Source organism: Halichondria panicea, chromosome 7 (genome assembly GCF_963675165.1).
Source record: "Halichondria panicea chromosome 7, odHalPani1.1, whole genome shotgun sequence".
Taxonomy (NCBI): domain Eukaryota; kingdom Metazoa; phylum Porifera; class Demospongiae; order Suberitida; family Halichondriidae; genus Halichondria; species Halichondria panicea.
The window spans coordinates 5,936,689-5,954,835 of record NC_087383.1 but is presented as its reverse complement, the minus strand read 5'-3'; the positions used below and the strand labels follow the sequence as shown (position 1 = coordinate 5,954,835).

At 39.4% G+C, this 18,147-nt stretch overlaps 2 protein-coding genes across 7 annotated transcripts in view; both read left to right on the top strand.

Moving 5' to 3' along the window:
* The window catches only part of LOC135338457 (uncharacterized), a 36,352-nt gene extending 35,085 nt beyond the window's left edge, over positions 1 to 1,267 (top strand). The window contains exons 5-7 of the mRNA XM_064534594.1: positions 55 to 136; positions 485 to 826; positions 970 to 1,267. Of these exons, the coding sequence (XP_064390664.1) occupies positions 55 to 136; positions 485 to 826; positions 970 to 971 (426 nt within the window). The 3' untranslated portion in view covers positions 972 to 1,267. The remainder of the gene's footprint in view (positions 1 to 54; positions 137 to 484; positions 827 to 969) is intronic.
* The window catches only part of LOC135338446 (uncharacterized protein K02A2.6-like), a 49,809-nt gene that overhangs the window by 15,453 nt on the left and 16,209 nt on the right, over positions 1 to 18,147 (top strand). The window lies entirely within an intron of this gene.

Below are 18,147 nucleotides of genomic sequence, written 5' to 3'. Positions count from 1 at the left end.
ATATGTGATCCTATACTGCAACTGGATTTTTTTTATTTGTGTCTCTCTCTATAGGAACTGGCTGGTGTTGCTGCTAAGGAGACTAGTGATGATCTACTACCAGCCCCCAGACCAACACCAAACTGTCTAGGTACAGGTATACTGCCATATATACCATAATTATATAGTGTGTGTGTAGATGTACGTATATACCGTAGCCGTTAAACTGCCCAATCAACCCCCACCTTCTATATACTTTTGCCTGGTGTGTGTGGATTTATGGTTTGTAGTAATTTAAGCCCATGCAGTATGTAGGACTGAAGCTGCGCCCCAAGTACTTTCTACATACATTACATACATGCATGCATGCATGCTTATGGCAATAAAATTTAAGTTGAAGTAAACTGCATGGTAAAAATCGCAAATATTAAATTCCCAGAGAGAGGAAGTAAAATAAATTTGTTCGTGGAACTAAATTAGTTTTATTGCACCTGCATTATTGTAGGACCAGCTGCTAGTCGAGTCACTCTCCAAAATCTAGTGAGCAGATACAGTCTGACTGACGAGCAGCTCAATAGTGAAATAGGGGACTCTGATATTCCCTACCTGGCCGAATATTTTGATGGTGTAAAGATCTATTCGAGTGCAATGGGACTGACTCCTGCACAACAGGCCGATGTGAATAGGTTGTACTGTTATGAAGGAACTCAAGTAGCCATGACTGAATGCTTGATTCTCTGGAAAAGACACGATCCTTTCGCAGCAACTCACAAAGCTCTACTGGAGTTGTTACTGGGACTGAGAAAAGACAAGATAGCTAATGATATCTGTCAGCACTTGACTCAATGTGAGTATAATCAAGATTAATTTTAGTGATGTCCAAACATGCATGCATTAGTGTCTTGTGTTGGGTACATGCTATAGATTGTATGACAGTGTAGTATAATAATATTAAACTAATGCTGATTGTCTCCATATTATATTGTACAGGAGGTATCACTGTCTAATGACATTGTCACGTGTGGAGAGGTGTACAGGAACACTTGCTCAAGTAACTCTGTGTAGAATGTTTGATACTCACAATTTATTTAGTTTGCAAATAGCTTCATAAAATTAATAATTATAGAATAATTATAGTATTTTTATTGTGTTTATTGTGTCTCATAAAAATCAAGTTTTTATAATTATTTTCTAAGCATGCACTTGGTATTTATAATCAATACACAATTTTTGTAGTTCATTTAAATTTAACAATTGACATTATAATCAAAGTAATGGTTGACCACGATTATTAGGTTGAGGTTGGAAAGCAAGACAGACTTAACTATATAATACTGACATGTCAGTGCATGGAACCTCTATAATAAAGAAAACTCCAATAAAGCTTATAGGGACAATGCAGTACCTCTCGATGTTTCAATACATAATTATAGCTAGTCTGCATGGACAGGTGTAAAGTAATGTATTACTGAAAAAAGCTTTACGTATTATAGCTATAGCTTATGGTTATTCTCATATAATATACTACACAGTAAAAACAGATTCGTTATAATAACATAAAACATCTCAAATAAAATGCATCATTTGAAATTTAATGTAGAAATGACAGAAATTTATGTCATTTCTACATTAAATTTCAAATGATGCATTTTATTTGAGATGTTTTATGTTATTATAACGAATCTGTTTTTACTGTGTAATTATTACCGTCATGTGATTAGGACTTTGCAAATTATATCAATAATGAATATAATTATGAGCATAATTTTTTTGATATAGTGAGACTTCTATAATTATAGGAACTAGCATAATTGAGAATAATAGGGCACTAAATTAGCATAATTTGACCCTCATGATCAGAGTCGACCTATATATAATATTATAATCTCACATCTTATTATTAGTCATTACAAGATAATTATGTACTGTATAAGCACTATAGCCACTAGGCATGGCATGCATGGAGGAGTACTTTATCTTTCGGCACTAAATATAATTATTATATATAGAGGACTTTCTGTAATGTCACTGTGGTAAAAAGATTTATAACAATGTTAAAATAGAGATAACGAGGCTGGGAAAGAGGCTATACCTCAGGTAATGCTATATCATGCAGTTATACAACTACAAATAGATCGATTTTTAATGTCTTTATATTAAGCCCAGCATATTGTAGCAGCCTCTATCCCAGGCCGAGTTTTCGCTCTTATAATGGTTATAATACACTATAGGGATCGAGGCTATAATTATACTCTTTTTTGTGATTTAAAGATCGCGATATTACCACTGCATGTTAGATCGAATCCACAATTGGCCAGGCACACGTTAATTAATAGCACATGCATAATTATGATAATAAGTACGAATGGTTCGATATAGCTACAAAATGATAATTTCAAAATCATCACTGATAATTGACAGACTGAACACCACCGCTACGTAGTAAAATTTGAAAGAGAATAATAAGAAAAAGAAAATATATCATCAGGCTGACAGCCTTGGGGCTCCCCCTTCTCCTTGTAGCACACTATTTGCACAGTATGATTGTTAAAGTTCTGTATTGGCACTATATATATGTAGTGACAATCCGTCCTGACAACTCATTCCCGTGCATGGTTGTCCATTGCATAAAGACCTGCTTACGATGATTTGTATAACAACTATTATATCTGTAGAATACTAGCCATGGGCATTTCAAAATTTTAACTTATAAGCTACCAACTAGCTTGTTCATGTCTGAGTATAATTATGCACAACTGAAATTGATATCAGCATCATTCATACAGTCAGATCAGGTATATGCATAACTTCTATTTCCCATGATAATTAATGCTGAGTGGTACATTTATTTTATTTTCTTGCAAACCTGTTTTGCAAATAGCAGTTAGGCTTATTACAGGAAACCCATTATACATGCTCGTGCATGCCGAAGTAGAGTTCAAAGTGCTTTCAAAAGAAAAAATTCCCGTATAGACATTGTAACTGTTGAATGTGAGAGCAATGTGAAGGAACAATCGCTATCAGCTGAGCAATTGACGATAGCCTATGCAAAACCATGAGAGATAACGTTCCGAATCGGAATGAAAGAATAAGTAGGTATATAAAAGTCCTCAAGTATAGCTAATACATTATTTATGTTGCCAGTTTCTACAACTAGGATCACCAACGAACATAATTATCTCAGGCACCAGCCTACCACATGCACGTTACAAGTTAAACAGGAAAAGCCCGATAACATCCAGCGTTCTTTACACACTACAATATTGCATGCACTCAGTGCAACTCAAACTTCTGGAATGCGAGTACTAGCTATAGTCTATATAATTATAAGAGCAAACAGTGACGTAAAAGAATATACTCAATAGTTATACGATGACAAAAGCTAGGAATGTGCTGAGAATGCTTATACAGTCATGCATATACAAAGTTGTATGTAGATGTATTATATTTTTATAAAGTGTAGATGTCAAAACCAAGATCATGTAAATTGTTATTGATTGTTCTATATAGAGAACACTCTGCAAGTGTTATAACAGCACCATAATCTGGTCCAGCTATTTAATTTCATAAGCAAAAATTTGACCAAAATATTTATCTATTCGACAAGAATTAACGACAAAGATGATCTCCCCGAGTTCCCCAAAAAGCTTGACAGTGAAATTATTGGAAGCAGGTTACTTGGAAGCTATCACTATAATGAAGAATTAGATTACCTGGATGTTGAGTAGTAAGAAAAGGCACCTCAGTGTATTTGTGATGGTGCATGGCATATAATTATAGTATAGCCTAGAGACCAGACCGATTAAAATCTGCCTGGTCTCGATTTATAGATGTATAGATGGCTGCATGGGTTAACCAACTGATGCACTTCATTATAGAAGACGAAACAAATTATAGTGTCTGCATGGGAGGTACACACGTATGGACTCTTTTCCTCGTTCTTCAGGAGCCTCAAGGGCTGCTGATATTAAGGTGCATGTCTTTATAGATATGTCTGTGCATGCAGGGAGATCCCTTTTATTAATGTCCACGTATAAAAGCAGTTGCAGAAAGTGCATCATACTCACTGAAGATCAATCAACTGCCTCTTCAAAAAGCTCCAAACTCTCCGACGCTACGTATAAGAAGACATGAAGGCTCTCATCATTGTGACTGTAATAATCATGTTTAGGCCACTGTTAGTTGCATGCATACTTGTTTCATATCAACCTCCCTCCTCGTTTTGTTCACCTCCTCAATTAAGTCAGCCATTATTTGAGGTCAAAGTCCTTTTTTTGCTGACATTGCATTATTTACCATGTGCCATGTTGCAAGTTGCATTGTGCACCAAAAAGCCAGTGCGTAAAAAAATTAAAACTATTTTTTTTCATACTCCGTCCTTTTGTGTATTGTCGTCAGTTAAAAAAACAGGATATAACGTCATCAAAATATAATAATGGGATAATGAGTAATAAAGGCCTCCCTCCCTCCCTCATCGGGGTCGAGCTAGTATTCTCATCTGAAACAAATGCAACTAACAGTGGCCTCATAGAGAAACAAAAGAATTTATAGTTACCAAAAAGGTCCAATGAACCCTACAACAGATTATACAAGGTCACAGCAAAATGTGTGTGACTACATGGACCAGAGAAAGTAGTGTCTCTGACTGCTTATGTGTGGTTGCTGCATTGTACACGATCCAACCCCTCCTTCTTTTCTGCAGAAAACTGCTGAGCCAGCAATAATAATAATCTGTAAAGCGCATGCGCGGAAAATCTTATAAAAAGCTAGACACATGAGATTTCTCTACATTTTTTCAAAATCAAGCCCGTTCTCAAGCGAGGGGTCCGCCACTCCTTAAAATCTTGTACGCCTGTGGGCAAAATCTCCTTAAAATCTTAAAATCTCGCAAAATCATCTTAAAATCTTAAAATCTCGCAAAATCTCTTAAAATCTCTCCCTAAAATCCGTAATCTATGTTTCCATCTCCGTAAATCTTGCTACGTCACAGCATGCAGCTGCAGAGTGTTGTTGCAATGGTCTCGAGAGCCCTCTGAATAGTATATTACTGTCATTGCTGTTTCCTCTACTGCAACTGCATTGTAAGTCAAGTAGACTTACTAGCAATGGTGTATGGACTGGTGTAAATCTAGCTCTAAAAGTAATGTAGGATGCTTAAAGTTTATTTGCTATTATTATTGCTAAAATAGTTGATACAATTGCAGGAGTTCACTGTTGCACAGCTATATAGGTCACTGGATCCTCTTCCTCCGTCTGATCCCATACAATAAGTAAGCTAAACTATAATTATGCAGTGTTCTTTGTTGAACTGACTGCATATTCATGCTGTAGTCCGGACCAGTTGAGCTACATTCAACTCTTTGGAACATCTTTACTAATAGACGTACATCTGATCACAATAATTATAGTGGGTAAGATGAACTATTAAAAAGTATTCTGTTATTAATTGAAATATTAATTTGTGCGTATGCATGCATGCAGGTACAGTATATATGTACATTCAAGCTTGTCTCTGCTACTACCTCAACTATATACGTACTTGAGTACTACTCGTCAGCTTTGTTTACAGTCTGCATTGCCAAGAATTAAGTGGTAAGTTGCACATGCAGTGGTGTCACAGGGCCAAAAGAGTTCATTTACAGTAGTATACAACGTTGTACACTATCAACTTTCTTTGTAAACCATGAAGGAAACTATTGTAGATGAACTAAAATTCAACAACATTGTAAACTATGATGTACACTCGCAAGTACAAACATAGTTTACAAGCTGTATAAACTACCACTTCTGGCCCTGTGTGTATATAACTAATCGTTGTGTTTATGACTGTATAATTATAATAATTATATAGATTCCATGGCATCTGAGTTGACGACCAGGACAAAGGAAGAAATTGATTTTTTGTCTCTGATGCGTGAGAAACTCCCAACTTATGTGGTGAACTGCATGCTCACATCTGGTTTTGATGTTCCTGAGGTTGTATGCTCAATGAATGTTACTGACGAGCCTGGAAACTCCATAGAACAGATTGAACAATTCATAGCTAAGAACTTTGCAGATCAGGATGGTTACAGTAACACGTACATTCAAGCCTCTTCAGCATTGAGCAGTTGTTTCGTCTTTCCTCCTGGCCATAGAATGAGAATAGCAAACTTTGTTTTGGCTATTAAGAAGCAATATCAGGCTCCAAAACTTATAGCCAAAGCACCAAAAAGGGCCAAATCTATGAAATCAAAATCAACACGGTCCGCAATGATGAGCGATAGCGACATAGACACAGAAAGTATAGCCAGTGTTACAAAACAAGTGAGAAAGAACATTGCTATGTGGATTGGGAAGCAACAATCAAAGCTTCAGGACTTGAAAGAGAATGATCACTTCACCATATTTGTCTCATATGTTTGCAAAAGCCATGATTTATCTGCTTCTGTGAAGTGTCATGCTTGCAATTCGAGAACTCAACTGCAGCGAAGTGCAGTTAACACCTCAACCTTTGCTATATCTAACTGGACTAGACACATTAAGAATTGCTCTATGCTGCATAGTCACCCTGGTTTCAGAACCAGACATATCTATTCTTATCTTTCGCCTCCTCTCTCTTCTAGTACAGCTCACACCTCTGGAGGAGAGACATTTGAACAGAATTCCCAGCTGCCTTTGACTGGTGATAACGGAGACGTAGCTAGTGGTGAGAATGAAGTGGCTAACAAGCCATTGGAAGATTCAGCAGATGTAGGACCAAACGTTCCCAATGCTACACTGGATACTCAGGGTATTGCGGGAGATAACCATACTGGTTTATTGTTAGAAGAGTCTGTTCCCAATGATCCTGAGAAAGTGGCTGACCAAAACCAAAACGAGTCAGAGCAGATTTTTCCTGAGGCCCCTCTCTTGAAACAAAGTAAGAGAGGGGCAATTTTGGATTCAAATTCTCGTTTAAGCAGACAAATGAGGGCACTTGAGAAGGCTCAGAGTTCTTCAAATCAGACTCGATTGGACGACTTTTTCTCTCTTTTGGATGAAGTTAAAGTTCTTTGCCTGAAAAATGAGAAGCTTACCAGTTTACTCAAGCAAAGTAATTCAGGCTTCAACTATGAAATGTACAGTCCAATTCTACGGCAAATAACATGTAATGCTGAAAAGAATGCTAGGAGCTCAAAACATGGATACAGGCATGCTGACGTCGTAAAGAAATTTGCAACAGCCTTGTTTATCTACTCAGGCCCCCTAGCCTACGACTTTCTGCAGCAAAATTTGTCTCAAGCTTTGCCATCTCTGAGAACAGTGCGTCGACTCGTTTACAGTGAGTATAAGCCGATAACTGAAGTAGAATTTCGTTTTGACGAATTGGAAGCATACCTTAATAAACACAATGCACCTAAAGTAATATCTCTTGGAGAAGATGCTACAAGAGTTGTATCTCGAGTGGAATATGACAGTGAGACTGATCGGTGTGTTGGCTTTGTTCTACACTCCAGCAAGAATGGCACGCTTAAAGCCGACTCATTTTTAGCTGTCTCATTCGAAGCAATTGAGAGAATGTTTTCTACCACCACAATTGCTAAGTATGCTTATGTGTACATGGCCAAACCTCTGAGTACATGTAATGTCCCAGCTTTTTGTCTGTCATGTTTTGGTACTGATAACAAATTCACAACGGAAGAAATTGTACTATGCTGGAAGTACATTTTAGATGAGTGTCAGCAGCGAGGAATCACGGTGCTAACAATCAGCTCAGATGGAGACACTCGTCTTTTGACTGGTATGCGGATGTGCAGTGGCCTTAATGTCACCAACGTGAGTAAGCTACATGTATCTAATGTCATACCAAAATCAGAGGTTCCGCCTAATTGGCATTCTTGGTTCTCTTTGAAACGACCCACATCTATAGCCTTGATTCAAGACACTGTACACATAGCAGTCAAGTTAAAGTGCCAGTTGCTTAAACCATCAATTGTACTTCCAATGGGAAGTTTTGTTGCAGGTGCACATCACCTTCGTATTCTACAATTAACGGTTGGTAAAGATATTCACGGCCTAAGAGAAAGAGATGTAGATCACAAAAATAAACAAAACTTTGATGCTGTTATGCACATGATTAGAGCTGCCCCATTGTTAGAAAGCATTCCAGATTCTGTGGGCACAAAAACTTGCATCGACCTTCTAGAATGTATTGTGGACAGCTACATCAATAAACTAACTAGTCCAATTGAACGTGTTGAGAAAATTTGGTTTGTCACTTTCTTTCTCCGCTATTGGCGTCTATGGATTAAATTACATCCCCTGTACAATCTGACAGACAATTTCATTACTTTTAATGCACATATGTGCATTGAATTGAACGCTCATTCTTTGATAACGATCATTCGAACAATCAGAGATACACTTAAGCAATCAGAGTACTTTCTTCCTAGCAGTTTTGGATCACAATCATGTGAAGGGTTGTTTAGATCTGCACGGAGTATGTCAAGTGTATTTTCTACTTTTATCAATTTTGGCATGCTTGGATTGCTGAGACGCATTCACCGTCTCCAAGTTCAGACCATCATCCAAGCAGAGTCGTCCACAACTGATATAGTTTTTCCACAGCTGAAAAAGCACAATGCCAAAGATGGAGACACCTCTATGAAGAGTGTAACTTCACCCCAAACTGTATGTGAGCTTTCAGACTCTGACATTGCCGATGCTGTTCAGAGAGCAAAAATAATGGCACGTGGGAGAATTGAGAAACCGGGAATGGCAGATCTGTTGATTGAACATAAACAGTGGGAGGATCAGGCAGATGTGATTGATGATATTGACGTCGTCTTTGGTGACTCTGAGGACAGCTCCGATGATGAATTGGAAAAACGGTCTGAATCCAGCTTAATTCAAGAAATGTGTCTGGATACCGACTCCAGCCATGTTAGGGAAGATGTAGAAAATTTGTCTAAGAACCAACTGATAACTTCAGATTTGAAAGATAAGCTAGATACCCTTCATAGACATCTCACTAAAACCTCAACTTCTAACACCATCTCAACATACGGACCAATACAAGCACCTGAATTTCCAGACATGTGTTCAGAACCCCCACGAAAAAAACCTGCACTGCTTTCTCGAAAACCGTTCGTAGAAGTGCACCCTGATGTATATATCAGAAAGACAACTGCATTGTGGTTGTTCCAAGAAGGTGAAAGGGTGTCTTCTGATCGGTTGTTTAGAGTACGGACCAACCAACCTTTCTCTTTAAGCAGTACAATTGTAACAAAGTCACCAGTAACAAACAGCCAATTGCCAACTACCTCCAATGTTATGCACATAGGGGATGTTTGTGTGTTCATGGCTGGTGAGCATAAGTGGTCTATTGGGAAGATATTGCAGTTTGCCCTAAACCATAAGAAAAAAAAGATTCAGCAATACAAGGGGTCAACAGCAGAGATATCACCAAGCGTTGGTGTGCTGTGTTCATGGTTTGAGGTGCAAAAAGGTTCAACCAGATTGTTTAAGTTGTTTGACAATCCTGCTATCACACACACATACGTACCAACCACAACGTATGTTTGCACTCTCAACAATGCCTGTATTGATGAAGCAGTCAGCACAATTCAACAAGCACCAAGCACTCTGCTTCTATTCAGTCCTGAGCACCACAAACTAGCAATGGCTCAAGAATTTGTTCTGACCAAAGAATGTGAATGTTTTATAAACAGTTCGACAGTAACCATTGACACAAGCACAAATTCTGATATTACTATCATTTCAGACTCAAGTGATTCATCCGAGTCAACTATCTGGAAGAAAATTGATCATTTTCATCTCTACCACCAAGACCACAGTATTCTGCTAAGCCGTAATGCCTGGTTGAACGACAATCATGTAAATTGTGCCCAATACTTGCTAAAAAAGCAATATTCACTCATCTGCATGGCCTACGGTGCTCTGTGTTACAACAGTCGCAATATATCAGTCCTCTCTCACAGGAGTCTCTACAAATTTTGCACGTTTCTAGCAACCATTGGATAGCTCTGTCTACACTTCAGTGCAGTACCACAAATTTGATTCCCACTGCATGTCTATACGACTCGTTGTATACAGTGCAACAACCAAAGAGAGTAGAACTTTTGATTTTTTACGTTTTTGTGAATATTTTCTAAACTAAATGTGATTGGAACAATTTGAGTGCAGGTACTGAAAGTTCAACTCTTGGCGCTTCCATTGGACCACCACCTGTTACATCATATGACATCATCACTCCAAGATGGCTGCTACAATATGTGTACATTGAAAATATGTTAGGCATAGAACTATCTTATATGTTTGAGTTAAGATCTGAAATTTGTTATGCAAGTACTTCATTACCTTGTGCATCTTTTGAGCTCTTACAGAAGTGCAGGCTACTAGTATGTTCTGAGATATATAAAGTTTTGTAAATTTATAGTGCCAAATGTGTTAGGCATTGATTTTTCGAGTTCATGCTAGTTAAGGTCTGATTTTTGGAGAGCATGTACTCCAATAGTATACTTTTGGTGTGTACTAACTCACAGTAGCTGAAAGAGTTCTGTCTTGGCTCGAGCGGCCCTTGTCAAAAATGGTGATTTTGCTCCATTTTGCTGCTCTTTGCCCGTTTTTGCTGACGTAAGCAATGATATTCATTGATTTGTGACATCATAAATCATCTTGTCTTTATTTGCTACATCCAAGCTCATGTGATGTCTAACCTGCAACTACACCCAGTTGATCAGTCATAATGTGTCACAGGGGCGTGGCAATTTACACTATTACGCAACAGAAACCAAGAAAATCAGCTAAAATCACCATTTTGACAAGAAGGGCCGCTGGAGCCAAGACAGAACTCTTTCAGCTACTGTGAGTTAGTACACACAAAAAGTATACTATTGGAGTACATGCTCTCCAAAAATCAGACCTTAACTAGCATGAACTCGAAAAATCAATGCCTAACACATTTGGCACTATAAATTTACAAAACTTTGTATATCTCAGAACTTACTAGTAGCCTGCACTTTTGTAAGAGCTCAAAAGATGTGCAAGGTAATGAAGTACTTGCATAACAAATTTCAGATCTTAACTCAAACATATAAGATAGTTTCATGCCTAACATATTTTCAATGTACACATATTGTAGCAGCCATCTTGGAGTGATGATGTCATATGATGTAACAGGTGGTGGTCCAATGGAAGTGCCAAGAGTTGAACTTTCAGTACCTGCACTCAAATTGTTCCAATCACATTTAGTTTAGAAGATATTCACAAAAACGTAAAAAATCAAAAGTTCTACTCTCTTTGGTTGTTGCACTGTAGGGGAATAAGCATGGACACTCAAACACTTTTGGCCAAGTTTCTAGCAAATGGAACAAGAGACTCAGAGCAACAACTTTCCGTCGCTGTAGCAAATGTGGCACAACAATCAGGCGCTTCAGACTGTGGATTGTTTGCTATCGCTTTCATTACGCATTTAGCACATAGCCTAAACCCCTGCTACTGCAATTTCAAACAAAATACAATGAAAGAGCATTTCTTGAAATGCATTGACCAAGCAACTATGACACCATTTCCGACTAACTCACAAAGAACAGCCATGCAGATTAGTGATAACAAAGGAAATAGTGGAGATTCAATTGTATTGCTATTGTAGACTGCCTGAAAATGGCTCAAAAATGGTTGAGTGTGAGAGCAGCGGGTGTAAACTGGGAGGCTGGTTTCACCTCAAGTGTGTCAATGCTTTTGAAGTGAAGAAAAACAATAAATGGATCTGTAACAATTGTAGAGGAGTATAATTTTTATGTATATTTACAATTCACAATGCCCCCTATATACTTTAAATTCATAATAATTATAATAATACATAATAATTTATATATATAAAGCTATACCTATACTATATATAGCTATAGACTTATAATTATAGATTCACTCAGTATAGCTATAGTGAAACCCATAATAACTAGCTAGCTAGCTATAGATCCACTGCACGTCATGCAGGAGAATTTGGAAGAGCTGGAATAAGAAGGACAGCTGGTAGAAGAACAGTTTAAACCTGGAACAACATGAACAATGTGTTGCATATAGACTTTATAGAGCTGTTATGGGCCCCTGCAGTCCTTGAAATCTTCTGAAATCTTTTGAAATCTTCTGAAATCTTCTAAAATCTTCTGAAATCTCTAAAATCATTAACTTCCAAAATCTTCTGAAATCTCTAAAATCTTCAAAATCTCTGAAATCCGTAAAATCTTGTAAAATCTCCCGAATCTCGAGATTTTAAAATCCCGTACACAAATTTTCATAGTGTCGGACCCCTCGGTTCTCAAGACTCTCGATTCTACTCGCCAATCAGGTGGCCGGCCACGAACACTAACGAATCTTCTCGAAGGCTACACGTACATGTATGGCCGGCCATACACAACGATATCTCCTCATCCATCACACTCGACTCGATAAACATTACAAAGACCAATCATCTCATTCATAATTATTATTGTACACAGCTATTATGTTTTGAGGGGCCCCTCGTAGAGCTCTATTATTTCAATAGTTACTCTATTGTGTTGTGTTGGTGTTAGAGACCATTTTATGTTGCCTGGAATAGAGTGACTGGTGAGGAGTGTTGTACTAGCATATTACTGTGGCTGCAGTTGTGTGTGTTAGATGACCTGCTCTATTGATTTATACAGAACTGAAAATGGACCACAAAAAACATTAAAACTGCAAAATCAAGTGTCTAGGTCTACAAAATATCTTTAAGACAAGCTATCTACTCAAGTCCCCAAGTCAAGTATCTCCAGCCACTCGAAGAAACAACATCCTCCTCCTTAAGGACAAGTGAGTGTGTATAATCTATATCACATGACATTAAGCCCCTCCCCCTAGCTACTGTTGTGTGTGTGTTGCTCTCCTCTCATGCAATCAATACACACTATCAGTGGCGGATCCAGAGGGGGGTCCATGGGGTCACTTGACCCCCCCTTTTGAAGTTAACTTTAGAAGGCTTAATGACTCCAGCTAGCTATTTATCAGTTTTTGTAGCTATTGTAATTTGATTCAATGATTGTACCTGTTGTTTTGATGTATCAACTGCCAAAGGAGTGTTCAGGTTAGCCTAGGCTAGCTAGTTGACTGTTCGTAGCAGCTAGCTAGCTCTACGCAAGTCTATTATGGGACTTCCCCTGGCTGAGTATTTTTTTTTTTGTGGTAAAATAATAGCATGTAAGGTAGTGTATACAGGGGAATGGGCTTCTATGTAGACACAATGAAAGGTGGAGGGTACAGAAAATAAAGAGGATTAAGGGTACATACAAAGGTTCAGTTTATTGGTGGAGGTGGGTCTCCGAGATCACCAGGTCGATGGCCCCAGATCTAAAGGGGTGTCCACTTGACGATCTGGACCCTCTGATGGCTTGGATCGATGAGCGAAGGAGGGAAAAGGTTAGTCGGCAACGGAGCCAGCATAGTGTGCTGCTGTATGATTGGTCCCATTTAGATGCTAACATCGAAGCGAGTCTCTTGTAGAAGGTGGTTGCTTCACGAGCTAAGCCTCCTGTTGCAGAGAGGACTAATGGGGAAAAGGATGCGTGTTCGATGTCTAGAATTCTTTGTTCATAGGCCCTTTTCTTTATTTGCTCGTGCTTGCGGTAGACTGTTTGAGGGTCGGTGTGTCTGTTGGATGCAGCGTGTGGGTTAAATACCCTGACATCAAAATAAGTTCTTTCAAAGGAGCCACCCCATACTCCATTGGCTGCAATGTCTAGGCGTGCACCCGGTTGTATATTGGCACTTCCCCTAGTCACGTGTGACCGGAAGTGGGCGTAACCCTTTAAAAATTTGCGCTGCGCTCGTTAGTTTGGACCCCCCCTTTCATTTTTCCTGGATCCGCCACTGACTATACTGAGCTGCTCTGGTTGATGTGTATAATTGTTTCTACAGGGACACTGGAGGAACATGCAAGGACTCATACTGGCACTCCTCACCTGGATAGGAGGCTGGAATGGCAGTTGTATTTTACTGAGCATTACAATTATGTAGTTACTGAGCATTATAATGACGTTCATTACTGAGCATTGTGTCCAATTAGCATGCTATAATGATGTGTCCTGACCTCTGACCCTAATCACCTCTTGTCACAATACATGTTGTGAGCCAGCCGGAGACCACTAACGGAACTCTAATAGAGAAAGCGTCCAGTCTATACAACGCACTGCTACTACTCAAGTACAAGTCTGCACGATATGGATCATTTCTCTACGTACTGGCAGAATTAACAAACTTCCCCCTCCTTAAAGACGAGTGAGTGTGTATAATCTGTATCACATGACATGCCCCTCCCCCTAGCTACTCTTGTGTGTGTGTGTTTGTAAGTTACTGACCATTATAATAATTATGACTGACATGAGCATTATTGTATTAGTACTGAATTCCATGTTATGTGTTCCTCACCTCTACACTAATAATCTATTGTGTTTTACAATACAGACTACTGTTGGAATTCCAAGCAAGCAATTATGCAGAGCTGATTAATTTAAACTCGAACAAACAAACTATTAGACATGTACTGAGACTGACTCCTTTATAGTATTGAGTCCCACTTCCCCCCATGCATGTGTCCCCATGCATGCCTCTCTGCCATGCTCACCAGATTACAGGAAACAGCAAGCCTATCTACTATACTCCTACTGCTATACTCAAGTCAAGTCTCTACATCACTGGAAGGATTTCAATACAAACAACGTCCTCCTCCTTAAGGACGAGTGAGTGTGTGTGATTTGTATCACATGATACTAAGCCCCTCCCCCTAGCTACTCTTGTGTAGCATAAACTGTATACACACATAGTGCTAAATGTTAGTATTGAGAGGATTAAGTGGTCATCAGGGGCGTAGCTACCATTGTTTCCTGGTTGCCCAGAAACCCCCCCAGGAGCTGCTGAGAAAATTGGGCAGGGCTCCCCAATAATTGAAATCAAGCAGCCCTGCCCATCTTTTCATGCACGTGGCTGCAAATCATGTAGAGATAGCACCGTGAATCGTTTCACTTTGGCTAGCTTTGTCTCAGCTAGCTAGCTAGCTACCTCAAACAAAGAAGACCAAGACTTAAGTTCTAGTATCAATCCTGCATGCTCCAGTATTCTCAGACTCAGCTCTAAGCACAACTTTATTCGATATTCAGGAAGGACAAGTTTAGAACAATCTCAGCCACATGAAACCTCTCAGGTAAATGTAATGGTGCTCAGCTAGACTAGCAATACACAATTGACACCTGCCTTTTAGAATGTCTATAGCTAGCTAGACTAGCTAGTCTAGCTAGCTTCTCACAAACATGTAAAAAAAGTCATTACAAACAATGAGCAGTAGGTGTGCCCCAATCAAGAGGGTGTGGCACCGGAAGTGGGCGTTACTAAAATTTCCCGGCGCTACCGCGCCGCTGGTTTTTCAAAGGAAACCCCCATATCAAAAGTCTGGCTACGCCCCTGGTCATAGTCTAGTAGGCATGTGTATAATTGTTTCTATACAGGGACAATGGACGGACAGCGACTGATACTGGCACTCCTCACCTGGGTTGTACTGCAAGGGTGGAGTTATATCCAGCATTATAATAATAGGCATCATTATTATTACTGCATGAGCATTACATTACATGCTGTGTCCTAACCTCTGCCCTAACAATGTTATTATCACAATACATGTTCTGGGAGACCACTGGCGGAATTTGGAGAATACTAGAGGAAACAACACTATACAGAGTATCTACTGCTACTATACTGAATTAAGTCAAGTATGGAGCATCTCTTCACCGGCAATGACATCACTGGCATTGGTGGAAATCAATGTCCTCCTCCTTAAGAAAAAGTGAGTTTCTATAATATATATGTATTACAGTGGAACCTCTGTTAACAATCACCTCCGAATAAAGGCCAGTTGCTATATAACAGCCAGGCACTCAGGTCCCAAATAACAGTTTGTGTACTACAATTAAAACAACCTCTCAACAAAGGCCACCTCTGATGTATAAAGGCCAAAACATTGATCCCCATGCATGCAAAGGTGTTGGTTATAGAGGGGTTCCACTGTACATGCTCCTATAGCTATAATTATAGTGTTGTGTGTGTATTATGAGTTGCAACATTATTGTCCTATACAATCGTGTGTGTGTATTCTAACCCTCTGCCCTTGTACCCACAGCTACTACACTCAACTACATCTCATCACTCATAATTCAATCATCAACTCATTTTATTTATTGGGGGCCCCTTCATATTTTCATTTCTTTTTTCGTTTTCGTTGTTATAAATCATGAAAGAAGAAGAAAAATGATCAGGAGGAGGAATGGTCAGACCACACCTACAATGTACATGTGACCACGCCTCTAATGCAAGGCCACACCCACCTTTCCACACCTTCATGTGAGCTGTGGGTGTGCCTAGTACTACATACACACATGATGCTTTGTCCCTGTATAGACAGTACGTATAACTATACTCGATTTCTAACCACCTGGATTTAACATAACCTTCAAACCAACTGGAACTAACAGAACCTTCTAATCAACTGGACTGGGATAGCCTCAATAGGTAGGTGGTTTATACAACAACAATTGCTTGAGACTAATGTATTATGCATTTGCTGCAGATATCCCAGATGGTCCCATGGGCGGATGGGCGGGGGGCCAGCGATGCAGTGCCACATACTCGCGACGGTGCTGGCTGTCACACTGCATGGAGGGAGGACTATCTCTCTATAGTGTGCAAGAGCACTGCAAACTGAACACACTTTTGTAATTTCAATTTCTCAATGATTTGCTATAATTAATGTGGTTTTGAAAATTTAATAAGAAATTTGAACACATGTTCTGGGAGACTGACTCCTTTATTATCCTTGAAAATTTAATAAGAAATTTGAACACAACAATTGTTGGATCAAGAGTTCATTAGCGCAACTCCCACAGGAAGCATTCTACCATACCTACGTCACAATAATTATACAATCATTGCAAATGTAGATTCCACAATGTATACATGAATGCAGGCATAATGGTGTACAGGAACACTTGCTCAAGTCAACTATTACTCACAATTAATACTAGTTTGTATAAGAAGCTTCATGGGTATGATAATAAAAGCATGCCTTATTTCCCCCTCTATTTCACACTCCTGTATGACACCCCCAAGCCGTCCAATGAGTCTTCCTCATGCATCCTCCACAGTGTCACCTTGTACTCCTCCATCCGCATCTGGCAACTTCTCGTACACATTGAAGTAACGTATACATGTGCAAAACATGAGTATAATTATTTATCACAGAAGTTTTGGATTAGTATAATAAAAGCTATACCAGATATTGACTGCCACCCATCAAAAGCTGCATCCAATACACTAGCTCCACTGAATAGTTCCTTGTCGATCATGACTAACCACTCACTTGTACTCGCTGCGATGCTCGTTGCCACATTATCTACTGCCACTAGCTATTTACTGGAGTATCCCACAATTCCCGAACCTTGCGGAAGCTCCTATAGGGATCGCCAAACGATCGCTTTCCCTCACCAGCCATTCACTATATTTTCTGTGCGGGTGTGTATGGTAAGGATCATCAAAACTATGGAATAGCTTTCTGCCTTGTTTTGTCAGTAGTTAATCTGTGTGACGATCATAACCCTCTTGTGCTTCTCACCCGCATTGGACTTTCAATCGGCGTGGTCTCGAGGCTAAGTCTCGCGAGGACAAGTCTTGCCATCAGGGACATCGATGGAACACTGAAGAAACTCGTGAAGACCCAGTGAGGGTGGAGTATAGCGGGGCAAGAGAGTGACGTGGTGTGGGTATAGCCGTACGAGGAACACACTATGGAGCAGATACCCAGCTCAGCATTTCAAATGCCATTTGATGGACTAATTAAGAATGACAAGCGGAAAGAAACGCTTTGAACGAAGTGATGACAACTGGCTGGAGGACAAAGGCTCGGGAAATAAGTATGGTTGTCCCAAAATTAATACCAGGAATAGGTTCAAAGGTCGTCCTGTGGACTTCAGACAACAGTGGAGAGGTAAACAATTATCTCAGTACAGTAGAACCTCGATTATCCGGACACCTTGGTTCCAGAAGCAGGCCGGATAAGTGAATATGCCGGATAATCGAATAGATAAACCACGCCTTGATCCACCCACTTTATTGATAAACAGC